Genomic DNA, 22,956 nt, shown 5'->3' on the forward strand with positions numbered 1-22,956 from the left:
TACCACGTATACCTATATATAGGCGTACGTATACGTATTTAATTAATTTAATTAAATCCCGTCGAGTCGTGCGCACACGTGTACCCGCGTATCTGTAGTAGGTATTATGTATCACGTGTGTGCGTTTATTCGATGGTGTATTGTTGGTAAGTACTACAGCTGTTCTACACGGTCTATATAAAGGTACGTAGAAGTGTAGAATAATAATATTATATATTGTATAGTATATAAGTGTACTACGACCGAGCAAACATTTGAGTTTCGGTTTTCATAACATTTTACATTATGCTAATAACCGCAGACGCTCGTACGGTATTTACGTATATAATATTATGGCTTTCCATCGTCGTCGTAGACCCGAGTCACTGCGCACGCGCGCAACTGGCGAACACGCGTTTTTTTATAAATTTAATATTATAATATCATTACTGTTATTGTAATAAGCGGTATAACACGGGACTTTTCCCCTGGTGAAAAAAATTAACAGATATAATAAATAAATTATACAGCTCTTTGTGAACCGATTCCACCGAGACGAGGGACGATGTCGGCTGTCGCACTTGGTATGTTTTCGAACTCGAATCAAACTACTGTCTGAACCTCTGAACCTTTCCCGATATATCTGACAACAACTTATGTTATTTTCGTTGAGATCGGTAGAGTAGTTTTTGAGTAGATATTCAATAATGCTACGAACATACATTCGTTTTTCTAAAATATAACGATCATAATATAAAAGTCTCTATTTTTTTTCTGTATCCAATAGAAACAATCGACAAAGAATTAAAACCTACCTATGGATATAATTTTGTTTTATAATGAAATAAATATTAATATTATTTTATAATATAAATTTACATCGATGTAATCCATATCACTTTCAATGATAAGATATCTATAATTTATACCAACATAATAATCGTTTTATAATTTTTGTTTACAAAACGATTTAAAAAAAAAAAATATCATTTTTTATTGATTAGTTATTTATTGGAAGGTAATTACTAATAACTAAAGTGCGGTTCATAGCAACTAGGAATCGACGCTAACGCGCTTCGTGGCGGCTTTGTCTCAAACCATGGGATTTCATATTAGGATCGAAAAAATTTGTAAAATATTCGTTATCAATTTAAAATTTGCCACGCATTATTACGCGCTAGTTTTAGAAACCCTTATGAAAAAACACCTCGAGGCGCGTTATTAGCGTCGAGTTGCAGTTATTATGAAACGTACTATAATAACTAATATCTCGCTTTCAAAGTCGCGTTTCACAGCGGTGCTTAACGACAACATATAGGTATAGAACGACGACAAGATTCCCTTAATTAGAAATCAAAATCAAAACCATAAAATATAAAATTGATAGGTATTTTAAGTTTAAAAAACAATCTAAAAATCATGAAATTAATATATTATTTTGAATTTAAATCAAAACATACACATATCCATGAGTGAAATTGAATTAAAATTCGAAAATTTTCATTTCGATCTCAAGCCCCGCGGGTTATTATATTATACTATTACACAGAGTCGTAATCGTCGTCGCCGCCGTAATCGGATTCGATATATCTAGCGATGACTACGACCCACACACGCTTTTATATAAATTAGTCGAAATACGCAATTTATCTACGTCCATTTTTTATTTCACTTTTCGGGAGAACTCGTACGTGTATAGACGTCAAGACGTAAAGCGTATTACACGTACCTACTATTATAATAAATAGCTGGACAACGCGGGGCCAGCGTTAGTGAAATTTATCGCCCCATAATACTCTAACTATATTATATTACTTGGGCTTGTTCGTAGATAATAATAATATGCCCAACGCCGTAACGTCGTAAACACTAAATTATATGGCATATATATAAATATATATTATCTTGATGGAATTTTATTCGTTTACTCCGTTTACTCATTTCATATATATAAGCTATGATAGTACGATGTGCGTCGGGGAAAAACAACAATATAGAAACATTTCGGTTAACTTCAAAAGGACTGTTTTGTAATCGGCAAATATATGTATAACAATACCAACCGTTTTTAAATTAAACAAATATTTTTAGTAATTAAATAGTCGTATTGAAAAAATATGAGCATTGATTGCAGCGCAATAACTACAGTTCGATATTGTATAAGCGTAATATTATTTTTTGTCAGACACTAAACTTTCCGTGATAAATATGACAACAAGTTCATTTATTCTATTAAATTATAGAAAACAAATTAAAACATCTTTACTAAATGGTTCTATTGATGACCACCGATCTTCTTTCTTCAATTCCTTTTCGTATTCCTGACTATCCAACTAGAAACCACTCCTTATATTACGTCCCTTCTCATCGTACGAACTACAACTATAACCACCCTATATATATAGAATGCTTCACCTCCTTAATACCACCTAAAACTATTATTATTTCATGCATACTAAACACTATTTATTATGTTAGTTTTATTACCACACTTTACGTTAGTCAATTAAAAAAAACAACAAAATATGGAGGTATATAATATAATTAGATCTAAACAAAAGAACATTACAGGTAAATGCGGATCCATTTGTAACCTTTGTCACTCAATGGCTTCACTGAAAACAGGATTCAGTGAGTGTCAAGGTGGATACTTAAAAATGTCCACTTTCCGAGCCAGGCAGAAAGCCAGTTAAATGAACGTGTTCTTCTACCTCGAACAACCAAACTCACGATAAGGCACGGTTTTAGAATGATAACACTTTTTAATTAAAATATCACTTTATTGCGAAATCTGTTCAAAAATGTGAAACAGCAATAGTGAACGCGATAAAACAGTTTTAAAATAAAATAAATAAAGAAACGGTCCATAGGGTACGGAGGAACCTCCCATCGGAGGAACTTCGACAATAATATTATATTAATCGTAAATCGGAAACAAATTACATTATGTGGACGTATAGTAGTGGCTGAGCTGGGAATCAATTAAAATTTTCGAATTCGATTAAAAGTTTCACGGAAAAGTTCAACACGTTCAACTTTGTCACGTAACGCTTTATATACTGATCTCCCCCACCCCCTCCGCCCAGCATTATAACTGAGGGGAAAATTCGTCGTCGGACATAAATTGTTCACAAAGTCGCTTGGCCGTTAGGGTGTATTAATGTATTACCTACCACTGAAACGAATATTATAACGTCTTATTGCGAAATGCCATTAAACTTCCGATCGGGTTTCCGGAAAACATGATGTTATTATTTCAAAGGCGCAAAAAACTGGCCGATTCGTCAGAAATAGTTAAGACAATATGATATTATATAGATACCAATATTACTAGCGCTACCACTTTTTTTTTTTATCAATTTTATTTATTATTATTGCGTTCGCTGAAAATCGTCTCTGCAGACGTAATTATAATATTATAATTGTTATGCGATTACACTTTATAATATATATTATTTTTTATATCCAGCGGTGTACCCGGGATTTTGTAACAGGAAATTGCGCTACTGCAGGTAGCACACGGGGAAATTGTTTTCAGAAATATTATGGTTTTTGACTTGTAGAATAATTTGACGTGTTTTGGTGAATATTTATGGGACGATATAATGTGTTACACACAGGTACAACTAATAAATAATAATAATGGACAATTGGAGTGTTTTTAATAAACACAAAACTGGTAATTTCCAAATATGCATTTTTATTTTCATTTAGATAAGTGTCTTTTATTACCTACTGATGATGTATAACAGTATAAAATATAGTTTTTACGAGGTGTGCTGTAGTTTAATTAAAATTGAAAATGCAATAATTTTTACATTTTCAAAATTTCTTAATTATTTTAATATTTTTGAAATTTTTTTTATTATTTCAGTTTATTAACTACTAGAACTGTTTGCTAAAAAAAGTCTTTTATTGATTTTATAACTTTACCAACACAATATTATGTAATTGAATTGCATTAGTAAAACAGTTTTCAATATTCAAATAGTAAAATGATTCATTTTAGATTCTAAGTAGAGCGACAAATGTGTTGATTTTACTATTATGTGTGTTTTAATATTTATTATAGTGAAACTTTTTCTAGTAAAAAAATGCTCCAATCAGTAACTTTAATGGCCTCCTTCTTTTATCTGATAGTGAATTGGATCTAGTTTGTACTTTGGAAGTAAAAAGTAAAAATTCCCAGTACTTTGCAAAATGATCGGGAGTTAAAAAATATATGAACGTTTGTTAAAAGTTTAATATTATTATTAAGATAATTATTGTTTGGTAACCAAACCTAGGTTAGACCGTCTTCGCTCACAACCGTTTTTTTATCGTATTCAATAAACGATTGATCATAATTGAATTAAAATTATTTAACAAACCCATTTACAGTGACGTATGTACTCAATGACGTAGTACACTATCGACATCTACAACTACTGATCAGTAGTGCGGTTAGTGGTTACCTACTTGAAGGCGACACGCTATGGAATACATAATAATATACGATATTCACCTACATGAACGTAAAAGTTTACGCCGATCAAATTATTACACTGTAATATCAGATTTTCTTGAAAATAATTCATAAAAAATACCTACAATGACGAGGTAATTTTATTTTTTCAAATGTTGACCTACATTTATATAGCCGTTATTTTAAATGTATAATATTCGTGTCTTATGTATTTTACTTTAAGGATTTTTATATTTAAATAACTTATTAAAAATTTAAGTATTTGACGTTTTCAGAATAAGGGCCAATAGATATTATAGTAATTCCATCACGATCGTTAAAATTTAAGTATTTATATAATAATTGTAGTGTTTTATATTATAATAAAATTCATTATAGGCTTAGCTTAAAATTATTGGTTTGGGTTTTTCTATACACAATTTAAAACTTAGTTTGACTTTTAGTAACAACTAATAAGACGTGTTAATTTTATAGTGTGTAGAAAATGCTAATATAAACGTTCATTAAAAATGTCATATTATATCTAAGGTAATTTGTTTTAGAGTTACACCAAAAACCGATTTTGCATAGAAATTCTTGTTTTTCCTTAATTTTTTTTTTGGTTTTTCCAGCACTTTTGAAAACTACTGCCCCCTCCCCCCCCCAATGCACCAACTAGATTCATTTTCCCATTAAACAAGATACTGAAGTTGAAAACCGAAGCATTATTTCAAATACTTATAGTGTACACAGACACAAAATATAAATAGTAAAACATATTTAAAACATTTAAAAACAATACACTTTATTGTAAAATCCAAACATTCATTACTCCGCTCAGAATCTAAAAAAAAAAAAAAAATAAAGTAAAGAAATAAGTAAAAATATTTCAAATAAAAATTGAACATTTCTTGAAACTAAAAAATAGTTGGAACATTTACGAAATTTTGATGAATTTTGCCAAAATTTAAACTTTAAATGCATATAAAATAATTGTGAATATTTTTGAAACTAGATTAATTTGACTTATGTGGAGATTTCTATAACATTTTTAAGACTTTTTACCATTTAAAAATGCATATTTGTGAGATATTATTTAATAAAATAAGTGATAATTGCTTGAATAGTAATCATCATTCATAGTTATATTACTATTCAGACAATCTATGATAATCATTATTGTACTAATACAAAATAATGAATAACTAATGAGTAATGAATAGGTATTATGGTTTATGAAAATGATTCGCAGCATCGATGTTTTTCGTTCGGGTGATTAATTTTAGTATTTTACCCCTGTATTAATATTTATAGGTAACTTATTAATACAATATATTAGTTTTTATCTTTAAACATAAATACAAAGTTCTTTGAAAATACATTTTTTTTTTCTGATAATATTTTCTGTATTCTGCGAATTTATAGTAATTATTATAAACCGAAAATCTGTAATAAACAAAATATTTTTCTGGATAATAGGAATATTCAAAATTAACTTAATTGGGGGAAAATAAAGAAAAATATGAGTTGATTTTAAGTTAATGTAGAGGAAAATGAGTTAAGTTAAAGTTAAGTTAGTTGCAAAACAGATAGAGAATAATATTTTTGAGGGAATGACATATCGATTTTTCTAAATATTGTTTCAAGGCAATTTAAACATAATTTAAATTTACAACATTTTTTTGTTAATTTTGAAAGTCGAATACAAAGTCAAATAACAATAAAATATAAAATCGATACCTATGTCATTCCCTCTAAAATATTATTCTCTATCTTTTTTGTAATGGGTGATTTTACTCTGAAATTACTTAAAAACATAGAAAAAACGATTCTGCGCAAATGCGTTTTGTCTATGTTGCACGTGGGTCAGAGAGATAAAACAAATAGTGCGCTGACATCCTCTTAATAATTTAATTTAACAATTATATTATTAAATGGTTGTGCGTTTATCGTTTATTGTTTTTTTCATTATCTGATTTCGTTTTGTTTTTTTTTCGATTTTTTTTTGTTATAAGTAGTTATTCTATGGCGTTTTAAAGTACCGTAATAAAATCTGATCACTTTTGTTTTTAATTTCAAGTTCCTCTTTTTTTATTTCCCTATATTTTCGAGACACAAACACAATCTTTTTAACATGTTTTCCGCAATAAGGATCGTTCAATACGTCGACATCCTGGTCTTCGATCGACGAAGTAAAACTACCACGACGTATAGGACTGAAATTGGATTGTAATATAATTTATTATTATTCCATTGAATAATAATAATAAAAATTATAATTCTGTTTGCAGACGACACAAATTCACCACACGTACAAGACCCGTACCATCGTTCAAAAAATACAAATCATCAACTTCCGTTTTGGGCTGTACAAAATACGATCGACTGCAGTGCCACAACGTAGAAAATAGTTTTTTTTCAATCCAAACAAAAAAAGCAGGTAAGTGGATGTCACTCTGCTGTACAGTAGGTTATAAGTGGGTCACTATTTAATGGATTGTATTAAATTTTAATTCAATTATATCATATCATTGTATACGAAAAACGATTCTGAGCGGAGACGGTTTGTGTCAGTCTGGATATTTTATATTTTATTACAGCCTGTAAGTTGAATTAATACTATGAATTACAACAAAATAACTAAAATCGTTATATAGTATAAATATCGTATAAATCGTTTCTATGGTGATAAACAAAGCATTAGAAATTTATTATAATCTTATTTTTAAAGGTTGTTTTGTAGTTTGTCGGTGGTTTTTCCCGTGGAATTAAACAACTATTGAGAAAATCGAAAAATGACTTCTTTAAAGTACCATCTTGATCCAATTGGCTAAAAGATAAGATAATAGATGGTAGAAATTTTCTATACAGGATAAAAAAACACCATTGTAAAACCACTAGATCCCTTACTCTGCTCAAAATCTAAAAATAAATGTGATGGGCAATGTGCGGGATAAAACAATTTTCTTCTTTTCGATGTTATATTATTATTATATCAAATCTGGATCGCTCGCTGTTTTATAATATTATCGAGACACTATCGCGAATAGCATTTTCGTTTTACACTTTTCACCTATATATCTACAGCACTGTAGGAAGGTTGCAATTTAACGTATGACAAAAAAATAGACCAAAACGGTTATGAGAAAAATATAGACGTGACGTAACGGCTTTAAACTATTAAGGTTTTGAGCAAATAACACTCGTCAGCGTCATAATCAGCTTTAGTCCGTATCTTTTAGATATCTTGAATCTGACAGTGTTTTTTTCTACATTTAAACCATTTTTTATATTTTAATGAGATTTTCCGTGTTTGGAGTAATACAATATAATAATATCATAAGAAACTATGGAATTTTTAAAAAACCAAAAATAAACCGATGAAGTAGCTTTGCTGTATAGCTGTTTTCGTGTTGCACCTCCTCATCATTGAGTACGTTTCTGTAAAGGGTGTGTTCAATTTGAATTAAAAAATATTCATAATTTATTGCATACACGAATAATAAATTCTGTGTGGAGATGCTTGTCAGCCTCTATTTCCAAAGATATTTTACTATTCATTTATGTATTACTGTTAGTAACAAAACACGGTTTAACCTAATTTTTTCAAAAAACATTTCGTTTATAATTCCATATTCCCTATTTCATATATTATTGTTGTTAGAAACTCATAAGTCAGTACCGACCTACCGTAGAACGATGTGAATAGGTCCGTGGTATATAGGTATAGCTAATGTTTTTACATTATTTTGAAAATGTCTTATGAAAATAATGAAATACGTAATGGTGAAAACCTCAATGTCCCTAAGAGATAAGATTAATATTATTTTAATTAAAACATGATAACTAAAATCGTTATTAGGCAGATACAAAAAATAAACACACACACATATCATCATATGTTACAACCCAGTGCAGTACACATATATGGGAGTTGTTACATTAAAAAAATTATATGTACATATCAAAATATAGTAAACAATATACCACGTCTGGTTGAACAGTAATGCTTTTATGATGCATAAAGAAACTTAATGATAATAACGAAACTATAATATTATAATAGTACTAATATAACCCATGTAGGAATTTTTGAATTTTGGTGACCCCAACATACAAATGAAGCTTTTTTTATATCTTTATGATTACTTTCGGTACGACAGCGTAGTGGTACACTAGCAGTGGCGTATACATAACGTTTATAATTATGATGCCCCGATCTGAATACAATATTTAAATACAGGTACATTAAAATAATACAAAACAAAATATAGGTAATATACTAATATATTATTTGGTACAATAGTGTCTATAAATATTTAAATTTAAGTTTAAAAAATTGAAGTGCACATGAATCATACTTTATTCGACGTTGAGAAGTTGTTACTCGTGATTTTATTTTAACAAGAGTTTTCTTATTCCAAAACGTAATTTGACTTAATTATAATGAAAATTTCAAACAAAAGTATGCCCACTATAATATACATCAGGACAAATATGCAAAATATGAAAAATAAAAATGGTGTTATTTTAACAAGAATGATTTAAACCGTGCATATTTCTCATCGGAATTCACGTAGCTTATTCTAATAAATAGATATAAATAATAACATTCTTTACCAATAAGTATAATAATTTTGTAAATTGTATTTTAAATAGTAGAATGACGATAACACGGCGTTCTGGATAGGCAATTTAGGTACCCCGTTCGTGGTTAAAATATGTTATATAATGTTAAATGTTACTTCATATTATAGTAATTTGTAATCTTATTATTTATAATATTATAATACATTAAGTGAATAATTATCAATTATAATAATATTATCCCTAACATAAATAACATATAATTATATACGGAAATTATTTAAGCCCAGAGCCCCAGAATGGTCACATTTCTAGTCGGAACACCATCGTTATATTTTACCAAAATGCAAGTTACTGTGACTTTTATTACATTTTAATAATCAGCTACTGCAAATTGTAATCACGCGTATACTATAATTGAGTCCACACATTGTAATTTTTATATTCCTTTGACCTGGATATCGATGAGTTCAGATAATAAAGTATCTAATTTTTGTCTAGATAAAATAAGAAAAATATTGTCTATTCAATTTAACTTTTATAAAAATAAGAATAAAGACGATGGACTAATTTTTGTTTGGTTTTTATTTTTCAAATTATGAGGTCTATAAAAATTAATAATGACCTCGAAATAGCAGTGTTAACTTAAAATATATATATTATTATTTTACAACAATAATAACCACGTAAAACTAAAAGCAACACATTTCGCTGTCGTAACTCTTTGTGTGTCTAAACTCGCGTTAGCCCGTCGTACGATTGTATTACGAGATATTATTTTGTTCACATGCAAATGCGAAATACTGCGAAGTTTTCACATTCCGAGAGCCAGCGGAGGATTTTCTTTCGAGTAAAGAGAAATCAAACGTTTGACGGGGAGAAAACAATCACAAGAAAATAATACATACTGTCATGTGGACTACGTATTTCTTCCTTTAAATAAGAGAAAAAGAATAAATGGCACTAGGCCCGTTTTGAAACGTTTGCTGTGAACGAGTCTCGGAGTCAAAGAAAAACAAAACGATTTAGTGGAAAGGAATAGGATTTGATGCAGTGAAAAGTTTCTATAAATAAACGACAACTTCAGCACTCGTAACACGAGGAAGTGCGTGTCGTGGGTTGAATATTACGCAGAAAGACTTCGACGATGTAGGTACTGACTACTTATAATGCGAAATAATAGTGAAAACATCACGGTGTACAGCCAAAAAAACACGTGGTTTTTGAATTGACTAAAATAAAGCCTTTTTATTCTCTAACATTTATAATGTGATGCACAATGCCAAAAGTTGATTTATTTTAATTGTGTTACAAACTCGTATAGGATCTTATTATAATATTATGTACCTACTCGAAATATATTAAACATCGTTATTTGTAAAATAATTTAATGAAAATGCATTTAAATACAAATATAACTACGTTTAAAGATGCTTAAAATATTTAGTTCACCTACTTAGATATCTAAGAGAGTTTTTCAGGATCACAATTTGTCTGGGTAAAGATATTTTGTTAATAAATGTTTTGGTACTATGATTAAAATATATTATCCACTGCATAAAAAGACAAGATTATAATAGAGCGCTTGGACTTATTTTTGTTGTATTTTTTCAAACATTAAATTACAAAATAAATATTTCTAATTTGTTTCTATATATTTCTACTGAACGTATGTTAAATAGTATTGATAAGCGGCTTGGGGAGATGAATCAATAAACTAATATTGATTGACGAAAAACAAATGAATTTAAAATGTTCAACACATCGAAAAATGTAACGGAATTGTTCTTGGTTGTGTCGCTGTTCGCTTGCTTATATTATAAATATAGAGTGGTGTCTCCACGACTTATACTTGCAAGGATGAAAAAAAGCCGAAGATTTATCACATCAAACTTTTTTTGATTTTTTTTTTCAACGTTTGTATCTCTCTGTTTAAAACACGAAACAACCGAATTTAATCATTATTAATTTTTTTAGCTGATGATCGCTCATGTCGGAATATTAATTGACGCCCGGTCTCGCATTTTAGAATTGAAAAATTCATAACAAATTTATCGCCATTCCGGACAATATTGAAAAGTGCGCATTCCTCGAGCGGGCCTGCGGCCAGTCATGGAGTCGTATTTTATTTCGTTTTAAATTTGACGGCTGCGATTAATCTTCGCGTTCGAACAGAGTTCATCGGTTCGGTAAAGTAAACGTATAATGGTGCTGCACATTTTATGTCGGTAGTCTTGCGAAACGTTTAGCGCTATATATGACGGATCAACGTCGTCGTTTGGACACTTAAGTTTAAATCGTTTATTTGGGAGTATATTTATTTTTTTTCAATAATTTAAATGTGTGCTATAACTTTGAGATAAAAAATATTAAGAAGACGAAAAATCGATTGAATTATATTTTATATGCTATTAAAAACGAACGATGTCATGGTGGTTTCGGTATGACACCCGAGAAATATTATGTAAACCAAAAAACGATTATAATATGTTCATAACCCACAGAATATACTTAGAACTAAATAATATTTCTACTATTTTTATCTTGGTTATGTTTTAGGTTTTGTGAAAACTTGGTTTAATATATATAATTTAATGACCAAGCAAGCACAGAGTTTCACCAGTCAAAGGGTGGAAAGAAGGATTGAACTTGTCAATATATTACAAGCTAATACATATATACGTCAGAATAAAGAGTTTAAAAATTTAAAATTTCTGTACTTACCGACATATCCAGGAGTTCCGCAAGCAGTCGCCATAACGCCAGAATCTTCTATCTTGGACAATCCAAAATCACTTATCATGATTTTGCTGTCATCGTCTGTGCTGTAGTACAATAAGTTTTCGGGCTGTAAAAAAAAAAAACGTTCACATTTCATATTATTATTTATGTTTTACAGCTGCAGCAGAAATAATTAATAACCGCTGTGTAGGTGGAACATTTTCGGACTGACGTCTGTAAGCTGACTGTTAAAAGTGAACAATTTATCACTCGTTAATTCGTTTTATTTATAGCTACAGTTTAGCTAAAATCTAAATCGAATGTAAAAATATTAATTGTAAGATAAATTATTAAATAACATAATAATATGCACGCGGCTTATTCACGTGTACTTACAAGATACCACAGAATAGTTATATTTATTATATTATTTTATTATTATATTATTTGTATAATATTTTTCTATTATGTATCAACTAAAATCATATACCTAACGGTTTAACAAATATTCTGATAAATGTTCAACGGATCTCGAAAATGCAATTAATCCGTTTAGAGTCCGTAAACGTTTGCTAATTTACAAAACCTTTGAAATCTTTTTTTTTGTACTTGAAATAATAAATTTTAGTGGTATAGTAAAAAGCAGTTTAGCTAAAAGTCGGTTTTTAATTAAGTTTCTTAAAAAAATACCAACAAAAGCAGAATTTTCCGAAGAATGTGAAAAAAGGAAATAAATTAAGTTTGAATTAAATTAGCGTTAACGGAGTCGATCAGTTTTTAATCTTTGACAAACAAAATAAAAATACAATTAGACCTAATAAGACATTATACGATATTAAGACAACTACTAAAGATCAAATTACTTATAGCAGTGCAAATATTTAAAAAAGGTATTCGGAGAAGATTGATGTCAAAGGGTGTTTGTTCTATATACTGTTGACATTTAATTAAAACATTTCAGAGATTCATAAGACACATTATACGAAATATTGGCGTTAGAAAAAATAAAAAGCGCACAGTTTATCCGACTTTTTTATTTTTTCAAATTTTCATCCACAGATTTGAAGCGTCATTCCAGCGATGAAAAAGATATGATTGTCGCTATTCAAATGAGTTTTATGTCATAAACGTTCGTTAAAATATTGTACTGATATTTAATGACTATCAGCTGCGCACTAAAATGTAATACGAATCCGTGTAAATCTTCGTAGTAGATGACTTTACATTTGAATAGTTTTTTTTTTTAACGACATTGTATTCAGTCGACGTGATCAGGGCCGTCCAAAAGTTTTTATTTCATTCCATGCGATCATTTTTAAATTTTTTCTAAAAACAACCTATGAGGAACATTCTATACAATTTTTAAGCTTGTCGACTAAGTAAAACTGTCTTACGTCAATAATTTATAAAAAAAACTAGGAAAATTTGAAATTTTTTTATGCTTTAATAAATAGTCAAAATATTTTGAAAATTGTAAAGTGGAAAAAAAATAAAAATCTTCGTTGAAAATTTCAAGTGTACGGTTATTTTTTTAGTTACGCATTTTTTTGGTTAAAACTACAAAAGAAAAATTTAACAACGTAAATACATAATATTATGTTACCGTGCAAAATGTGTTAAATGTGCACTGGAGTGAATCCCTTTGTGGGACCCTGATAAGATAGGTATTCAAGTAAACATTATCAAAAGCACCAGGAAAACAAAAAAAAAAATTTAAGGAAAAACGGAAATTTTTAGGCAAAATTTTTTTTGACAAAAATATGGATTTTGTTTTTTAGTGTAACCGAGTAACTCCAAGAAAAATATCGACAATATTCGTAAAAATCACGAAAATATGCACATTTTTCATGTTACAGCTTCGTAAAAAATGTTCTATTTATATTTAAGATTTTTTAGTTGAATACAAGATACCCTATTAGGTTTTTTCCTTGAAAAAAATTAAAGTTTATTTGAAAGCAAATTAACTTTTACCCATTACGAATTCGTTACGAACGATATTCTTATTTTACTGTAATTTAAAACAAATTACTGTAGGAAACAAACAATTTTCTACAAAGGTTTATTTATCATTCACTTTACATGATAACATTTTCAAAATATAATTATTTTTTTTTCTGGCCATACAACTAAGTATAATATTACTGTCCATACAATTATTTTTCGGGATTTTATATGAGTCTCTATAAGATGTAAATAACAAGATTTTCCATTATGAAAAATTTGTTGAGTACTTTAATGTTCATATTAATTTTAAGTAAAAGTCAACATATATTGATTTTAACATTAATAAAAAATCCTAACCTAACCTAACCGTGTTAATACCCGATGGATAAAAATACCAAACTTTTGCATAGGTATGTATAGATAAATAATAAAAATAAAAAAGGAAAAATGAAAAAAAAAAACCACAGTAAAAACAATGAAAAAAATTGGAGCACCGAATTCATAATTTAAAATCAAGACTTCTGCACAGAAATGCATAGAAGTGCCACTGCGCCGACAGGCTTACCGCATTAACAATAATAATAATTATTAAAACCAATACCAACCATTTATAAACAAAAATTTCTAAATCTCAAAACCCCTGTTTGAGCATCTCCCCGGGGTGGACCTCTAATTTACCGCCTTCCACGACAAAATGTAGCCTATCTTCTTCCCAAAGTTCTAATCTATCTCTGTACCAAATTCAATCGTATTCAGATGAATGGTTTAGGAATGCATAAGGGACACACAGACAAACATTCATTTTTAAATAATACTAGCTGATCCCGTGCACTTCGTTACCCGTTAAATGTACAAATTGTATACGACACAAACTTTGTTCAATGCGTTATTTAATATTCGGTGTATGATGTTCTAGATTTATCTTAACTTTTCTGTTGAACGAAATAAAAATACTGTTTCACAGCAGTATATTATCAGGTAGGCAATCTACCTGCGGTAGACCGCGGACCCCGTGCTGATTGTACGTAAGTGTATATGATTTAACTCTAAAGTATCAAAGTCATACCAAGTTTGTCGTTTTTACTTAATTCCACCTACGGTGGATTAATATATCAATTAATACAAAATCCTAACCTAACCTAACCGTACTAAAATCCGTTAAATATAAAAAATCAAATTTAACCTTTTTTAAATTAGCCTATATTCTTCCAAGGACTCTAATCTACACACAAACATTTGTTTATATATAATGAAAAAAGATTATAATTCAAATCAACAAACATACCCAATTAACCAATAGAAACCAATATATAATACTCTATTATTATTATTTTTATTTTTTTCTGAACAACCCTTATTATCACTTAGGGGTATGAAAAATAGATAATAGCCGATTCTCAGACCTACTGAATATGCATGTGAAATTTCATAAAAATCGGTCAAGCTATTTCGGAGGAGTTTGGTAACTAACATTGTGACACGAGAATTCTATAAATTAGATATAGATAGACACCTTTACATGTGGTGAGGAGAACAAAGACGTCTCCGAGCTCTTGTTGTTGCAGCTATTGTATTATATATTTGTCTTTGTGCACCGTTATTGTTTTAAATCCGATTTATTTTAGTCTATTCTTTTGGCCAACCTCCAATCTTATTATATCTCAAACATGAGCCAACCCACCCTGTTGATATGGATCCCGACGACGGCGTCCAACGCTTTTAACTGATTTTTAAATATTAAGTTTGCAATTTAAATTTTTCTCAACATTTCGTTAAAATTCTATTTATTTAATACGTTAAAAATGACCAGTCTTGGACCATCCTATTTACACGACAAGCCCATTATTTTCGTAATTAATAATAGTTCATAACACAGCACGCTTATACTTGTTTTTGAAAATGGGTCGAATCGTTGTTATTTTATTTCAAAAAAGTTTTCAATTTCGTTTTATTGTTGCGTACAAAATAGGGGCAGAAAAGTGTATAATGCGATAAAATTAAAATGTTTTATTCAGTGAAATTTAATTAAAGTTGGGTAGTTAAACTATGCGGGACGTCATTCTGGTTTTTCTTTCTGGGAGTACGAGCACGATGAGGAACACCCGCGTAGGCTCGACATTTTAACATTTCGACGGGCAGTTTTCCAAAAAAAAAACAACAATTATTTCCCATCACTGTTGTATTGGCTCTTATCCCAAGTACTTACTTATAAAGCTATAATAATTAGGGCCAAGATTTCAATGCATAGTTCATTAGTTTTTGGGTGCTCTAGGATAATGCATCCCAAGTACATAATTGAATAATTCGTTTTGTTTCATAAATGACACCTCAAGAAGACGTGAAACCCTCTTGTGTTGTCTCCGTCTTACAAGTGCGTAACATGGCAAATTTTAGGCTCAGCAGAACATGTGTAGCTCCGTTAATTAAAAAATTAAAGCGAATTGACCTCTTATGAAATCTAAAGGTAAGATTATTATCTAGGCAACCTCATGAGCTTTTTAATATATTTTAATTTAAAAGCGAGTTATAAATATTTTATGATGTACAAACAATTTAAAATTTTAAAATACTCATAACTCGTTTTAAAATTAAAATATAATGAAAAGCCCATGTGGTTGCCTAGATAATAATCTTATCTTGAGATTTTATATGAGGTCAACTCCCTCTAATTCTTAAAGTAACAGAGTTCCACGTGTTCTTCTGAGCGTAAAATTTGGTATGTTATACACTTGTAAGACGGAGACAACACATGCGGGTATCACGTCCTCTTAACTTTGCATTTTTTGCTGTTTTTGGTTTTTCCATTATTCATTTTCAGCTAATTTTATTAAATTTCAGTGGATATTGTTAATACATTGTACGAGCTTGTAGTGTAATTTAACAAATCCAAAATATTTATTATATAAAGCAATATGGTTTTCATAATATTTGCTTTAAATAGTTTTTTAGTATTTTTTTCATCCATACCAAACGTCAACCGTTCTATTTATGAATTAGATATCATACCTACAGCCATTTTCATATTTAGTGTCTTAACGGGTCTTACTCAAACAAACTACAACTAATTGAAAAGTCAGTTGGTGACGTTGGTGTCATATCGCAATCGCGTTTGTTTCGAGTATAGGTGCTGTTTATAGTTTATTGTGCTTTACCTAAGTTTGGTATTTTATTTTTGTATTCTGAGTATAGTTTAGTGAAGATAAAGATGTGTTAAAAATGCTGAAAGTTAAACCATAGTTTTACACTCACTCGAGTACCCGTCAACAAATGTGGGGAATTTTCAAGGGCATTATTTGGGCATCTTTGATTATTTTTTAAAATGTTTTTATTTATTGTTTTAAGGGCGTTTAACTCCAGGTCTTGTGTGTAATAATTTATTATTCCCATATCGTCTGGGACGATGATATCGACGCTGATTTTCTATTTGGTCAAATACACCAAGTGCTGACTGTATATTATTATGTGGCCACGACAGCAAGAAGAATGTAATCATTTTTATATTCTTCCAACATAATATTATATTTTCAATGATTTATGACCATACTGTGAAAACTATTCTGTGATACAGATAATTGTAGACGCATTTTCTATATACAGATAAAATAAATACATTTTACTTTTATCTAAATAAGTTAAAAATAATATATCACTCTTATAATATTGATAATATAATAGTAATAGGTAAAATCAATTTTTTTATTAGGTAGGTTTAAATTTTATATTTCAATAAGTAATGATGGTCAGATGTTGTGTGCTTTTACGATTCAAATTTTTTATTAACTATTTTATTTTTTTTTTTTAAACCGCAATATCTTAAATGTATTTAAATCGCCCATAATTGCGAAAAAAAAATTAAATCCTATACCGTCAGTATAATAGTAATAACTACAAATTTGGAGTAAATTTCAAGATTTTTAGGTACCGTTAATTTTGGAATTACAAAGAAACAATAAAACTTAAATTGGAAAATTCTGATTTCATCGTTGTTAATTGATTTTTAGGTACCCTACGTGGGTTATCTATAAACAATTTTAAATGTTCTTTTGTATTTAATTTATACTACATTTTGTACTATATTCAATTATTACTGCCTTGTATATTTTTTTAAATGTTTCTTATTTATAAATAAATTAATGAAAATTCATAAAATTATGACTTATTAGTACGAATTATACAAACAATTTGAAATTAAAAAATAGATATACATGAACCGACCTGGGTGGTCTTATGAAAGAATAATTTAAATACCTAAAAACAATTAATATTATTTGTTATGAATTAATATTTTCCGAGAGCGGCTTAAATTATATTTATGTATTGTCTTAGATAACCAGTAAATCACTGACACGATAGCTATCTTGATAAGATAAAATATGAGTATATTTTTATCTAGCTAATTATCGAGATAAGTCTTAACACTACCTATAATATATAGGCCATAAAAACTTAGTCTGCATAAAAAATGTAAATATCGTTTGAATTGATTTAATTTATGGTACTGTAGTAGTAATGAACTTATAATTGTATAATACTAATATGATTAATTTAGGTAGGAACTGCTTGAACAAAAAAAAAAATATATTTTTACACTATTTTGCAGTTAATTGCATTGTCACTTTATTATTATAATTTCACGAATTATTATTTTACGATATTAAATTTGACTCGTATACTACATTCACAATATTATCTTGTACTTATTAGGTTTTCTGGTTTTATTATGATCTGTGTTACACCTTGAACCGGCTTTTAAACTATTTTGTCATGACGACTCACCTTAAGATCTCTGTGCACGACACCCTGTTCGTGCATATAGTCCACAGCTCCCAGCACCTGGCGGATCAAATGGGCTGCATCCTTTTCAGTGTACGAACCCTTCTGCACTATGCGGTCGAACAACTCTCCTCCAGTTACCCTGCAAAAGCACAACAATATTTAGCTACGTTCCAGTACCATTATACCTAATGAATTTCGGACGGAAAAGTCTAGCCTACGATGACGAATGGATTTAAGTTTATCCTTAAACCAGGTTCGGCCCATAGGCGTGTGCACGAGAGAAGCTTGTGAACTTTTTTTGGGCACTCACGTCCTTCAAATATTGAATTATGGACCTCGGTAAATTTTACCTCCAGAAAATCCACTGGATTTGCGTGACCCATTTCGAAAGCGTGTTCAGAAATCTTATATTATAAAATATATACTAATGAAAAATGGACCGGATTAATCTCATGCTGCTCCTGAATCCACACACGGCCTATCGACTTTCACCGGTGACATGTATATATATTATATGTTACAGTAGAGCAGGGGGACCTGCGGCAATCTTGCCTTTTGATACATTTGATGTTATTGAATGGCACACTAGCGTCAAATAAAATTATTTATCATTTTTAAATATTTCTAAAATTATGTTTTTCAATATTAATACAATATAACATAACAATGTATTATTGTATCAAAATAACATTAATAATGTTATGTTATATGACATAATATTTAATTAGAATCTATAATAAAAACACTCGTGTTATAATAATAATAATAATAAAAATAATAATTTTTAAGGCACATTTTCAACTTTTTTTTTCTGTTTGGCACAACACGGAAAAAGGTTAGCCACCCTTGCAGTAGGGCGTAAAGTGTTCAACTAGATAGCTCATTAGCACTCAGAAATTTCAAACTCTTAAATAATTGAGCGTTGAAAAATGTATTTGTATGAATTTAAAAGTAGGAGCTGGCATTAACATTCAGCCTCTGCAAATTACGACGTAATAATACGAAAACGGAATAATCGTAATTTAAGATTAGAAATTTCGGAAGTAAGTAGATACGGAAACTATTGACGTTCATTGCCCCAGAGACTGAGTTATAAATAAAGTATAATGCGAAGTGGTCGAGTACTTTTAAATGTCTTGATGTTTGACAAATGGTCGGAATGAGATGAATATTAATATTTTAATCGACGTGGAAAGTACCTAACCAGCAGTTAAAGTCAAAGTGTGGTTGACGAAACTTGGATAGGTGTGACTACGTTAAAATAATAATTAATATTATATTATCGTGAAATGGCGCGAACTGTTATGGTAGAATGAAGTTTGCGGTTGCCAACGGCTGGTGAACGAATTTATAATGGAGTTAAGAAGAACAATGAATCGTGATCACCTTTATCTAAACTCATCGTATAGTGGTAGGCCACAGAAAATATAAAACTGAACTTCATACTGTTGTAAATCTTAATAATCGTCGAACACTCGAACAATAAATTCTGTATCTGTTCATTGAGCGGATTTACCTTTTGACGTCTCACAATATACCTCTTAAAATATTTAACATAATCATTTGGTGAATTTGGAGTTTGATTTTCTCTTTTTGTTTGGTAACTTTATTTTAATATGAATGTAATTGATTTATTGGCATTTAAAAAATAGAAATGTAAGTATGATGTTCACAGTATTTTTTCAATTCGGATTGTACAATTTTCTGATTTATAATCAAATTCAAATAGGCATTAAAATGATTCAAAATGTAATGTAGGTGAACCATTCCAACGTACTGAAAATTTACCAAACACCAAGAGAAAATTGAAAACAGTAATATATTGTAAAAAACAATTATTAATAGCTAAAAAATAATTTTTACATTACACAAAGTTGTTTTATGTATATATATATATATATATATATTACAACTATCAAAAGAACAAACTAAAACTCCTGATCGTTAAATCGTGTTAATATAAAATTGAAATTAATTCTCTAAAAAGCCCCCCTCCTGATTTTTGGATTTTTTTTTAGTTCGAAAAATATCTAAAATTATTATTAATAAAATATAGCCTAGGTATAGGTAATAATTTGCGAATCTATGATAAAATATAATTTGTAATAAAACGTATTTGTAAAAGGTTTCTTTTGTACATCATCACAATTACTTCATAAATCATGGTAATCTTACGTGTCATACGTAAAAAAAAATATTTTTAGAATGTTTTTAACATTATAGGCTGGTATTTAATTCTAGTTAATAATATAAGTAAGAGTAAAAAAATAACAAAAAGGTCAGAAAGTGTGAAAATCAGTTTAACAATATTATTTGTCGCAATTTCACCTAAGTATATTATATTATTGTATTTATATAAGTAAATGGTAGTATGAAAACAGAAACTATAATAATATATATTACTGTTTTGCGAAGATAGCATAAAATCAAAATACATTTGGGCCTATTATCCGTATAACTTTGTGTTATATCAACCATTATATTGTTATGTTATAAAATATGTTATCTTCGTAAAGTCGTCGAATTTAAGGATCACTTTGTAATATTTTTTTGTAAAAAATAAGTCGGTAAATTTACCAGGCTTATACAATATCTGTATAATAGTGTAATATTATTATTATTATTATTACAATCATTGTTATTGTTTTTATTTTTATATTAATTCTCAAAGATTCTAGCACGATTGTAGATAAGACAATCGTAGATTACAGTTTTCAAGTTTCATTTGTTGTAATCATTTTTTTTTCATCTCAAACGACCAATGTTTGAGAAAATAGTACGCATGTATGTTTTTAGATAAGAGCGTCATAAATTAAAAAGTAGTAAGTATATGTATAAGTTAGAAAAAAACATTCAGTGCCCCTAAAAAAAATTTTTTTCTAGTGACGGCATTGGTCTAAAAGTACCAACACATTAATTTATTATTGGTTGGTATGCCATGCCGGCGACCACAGTATAAAACGAAGGAAATAAGAATAAATTAAACTTATAAGAGAGGAATGCTTACAAACGAGCTAGCTATAGGTTCGAGGCGGACGACGATAAAATATAATAACGAAGTAGACGAAGACATTTGAAAAATTTAATTGTCCTACAAATGATGCTCTCTCTTGGGACTAGTCACGTACATAAAAACAACTAATACAAAAAGGGATTTTAATGAAATTTTTTATCTTAATTTGCAAAATGAATATCGAAAATGTAATAAAGTACGACGAGCAGCTAACGATGTTTTATGCCGAATGCGTTTTAACACGCAATAATCACGATGAAAGTAATAATAATATGATCATGCCAGACTACTAAAAAGTAGAAGATAGAAAAATAAAAGACTCAATATAATAAAAACAATAACAGTAATGTAACCTTACAAATTGAAAAGAGGATTCCACTGAATATTGGACACGTATATTGAGACCAGTGGTTAAAAACGGAAGTTTCTGAAAATCTGTGAATCATGATTTTCATATGTACCGTGATGTCGATTTTTTTTGTTTTCTATAAGTTCGATTTAAATTGTATTATTTTAACCATTAGTTATTTGAATTTTATCAACATAATAATTTTACATAGATCAATTGATAAGCTTGTCTTATGAGCATCGTACATCCACTAACATAATATATTATCTCTATTTTATTTTTTAAATTGCATGATTATGTTGTAGTAAGTAATCTTGTTATTTTAATATTTTAAATCAAATATCAGGTAAGTATCGATTAGTAATGTGAAATTATTTTATTTTTTCACGAATGTCGGTAAACATTTCAGTGACAACTTCTATGATCATTTGTTTCTTTGGTTATATTATTCGCACGTTAAAAACCAATTTTTTACTATAGCTAGAAATGGTAGATTCTTTATATATTTGTTATTTTAAGAATCAAAACCGAAATTCAAATTAAAAAATTAAAATGTTGGAATCTAAATTGTCAAACCGGCACTGAAATAAAAACGGTTCAATTCCTAAACTTAAATTACTTCGGATTAGGTAACAACTAGAATACTAGATTATCAATATTATATATACGTACTTAGATTTAAATACGATCTCATAAAATTGCCATCACGTTAAAAAGACAACGCGAATGACGCTTATAGGGACGAAGGACAAATATTTGATTTCAGAGGATCACACAAGTTATAATTAAACAAATAACCAAAACTTTATAATTAAAAATAAAGTATTTTGTGTACACAAATTTAATTTAATATCCACCATTATTATTGTAGACAATTTTGTATTCATATAATATTAAATTAAATTATCGCAGTTAACGACGTACATTTCACCAGCCCCCCCAAACATAATTTTTGACATTTTTTTTTTGCAAAACATTAGTGTGCCATTAGTGTGAATTTGTGTGACTATTTTCAGAATTTGTGCGATACTGGTTTAACCGTAAATTCAAAAATATATATGGGGGGCTGTAGAAATGTTCCCCAGCCCCCCATCATAGAAAAAATTACAATTTTCAAAATTTTCTTTTGCCAAACATTAGTGC

General features: G+C 29.1%; 1 protein-coding gene across 3 annotated transcripts in view; it reads right to left on the minus strand.

Moving 5' to 3' along the window:
- Positions 1-22,956, minus strand: part of LOC132936224 (calcium/calmodulin-dependent protein kinase type 1) — a 442,174-nt gene that overhangs the window by 35,613 nt on the left and 383,605 nt on the right. For all 3 annotated transcript variants that reach the window (XM_061002914.1, XM_061002913.1, XM_061002915.1), the window contains 2 exons: positions 18,452-18,590; positions 11,735-11,858 (listed from right to left, as the gene is read on the minus strand). In XM_061002914.1, the coding sequence (XP_060858897.1) occupies positions 11,735-11,858; positions 18,452-18,590 (263 nt within the window). The remainder of the gene's footprint in view (positions 1-11,734; positions 11,859-18,451; positions 18,591-22,956) is intronic.

The sequence above is a fragment of the Metopolophium dirhodum genome, chromosome 1 (genome assembly GCF_019925205.1).
Source record: "Metopolophium dirhodum isolate CAU chromosome 1, ASM1992520v1, whole genome shotgun sequence".
In the NCBI taxonomy this organism is placed as follows: domain Eukaryota; kingdom Metazoa; phylum Arthropoda; class Insecta; order Hemiptera; family Aphididae; genus Metopolophium; species Metopolophium dirhodum.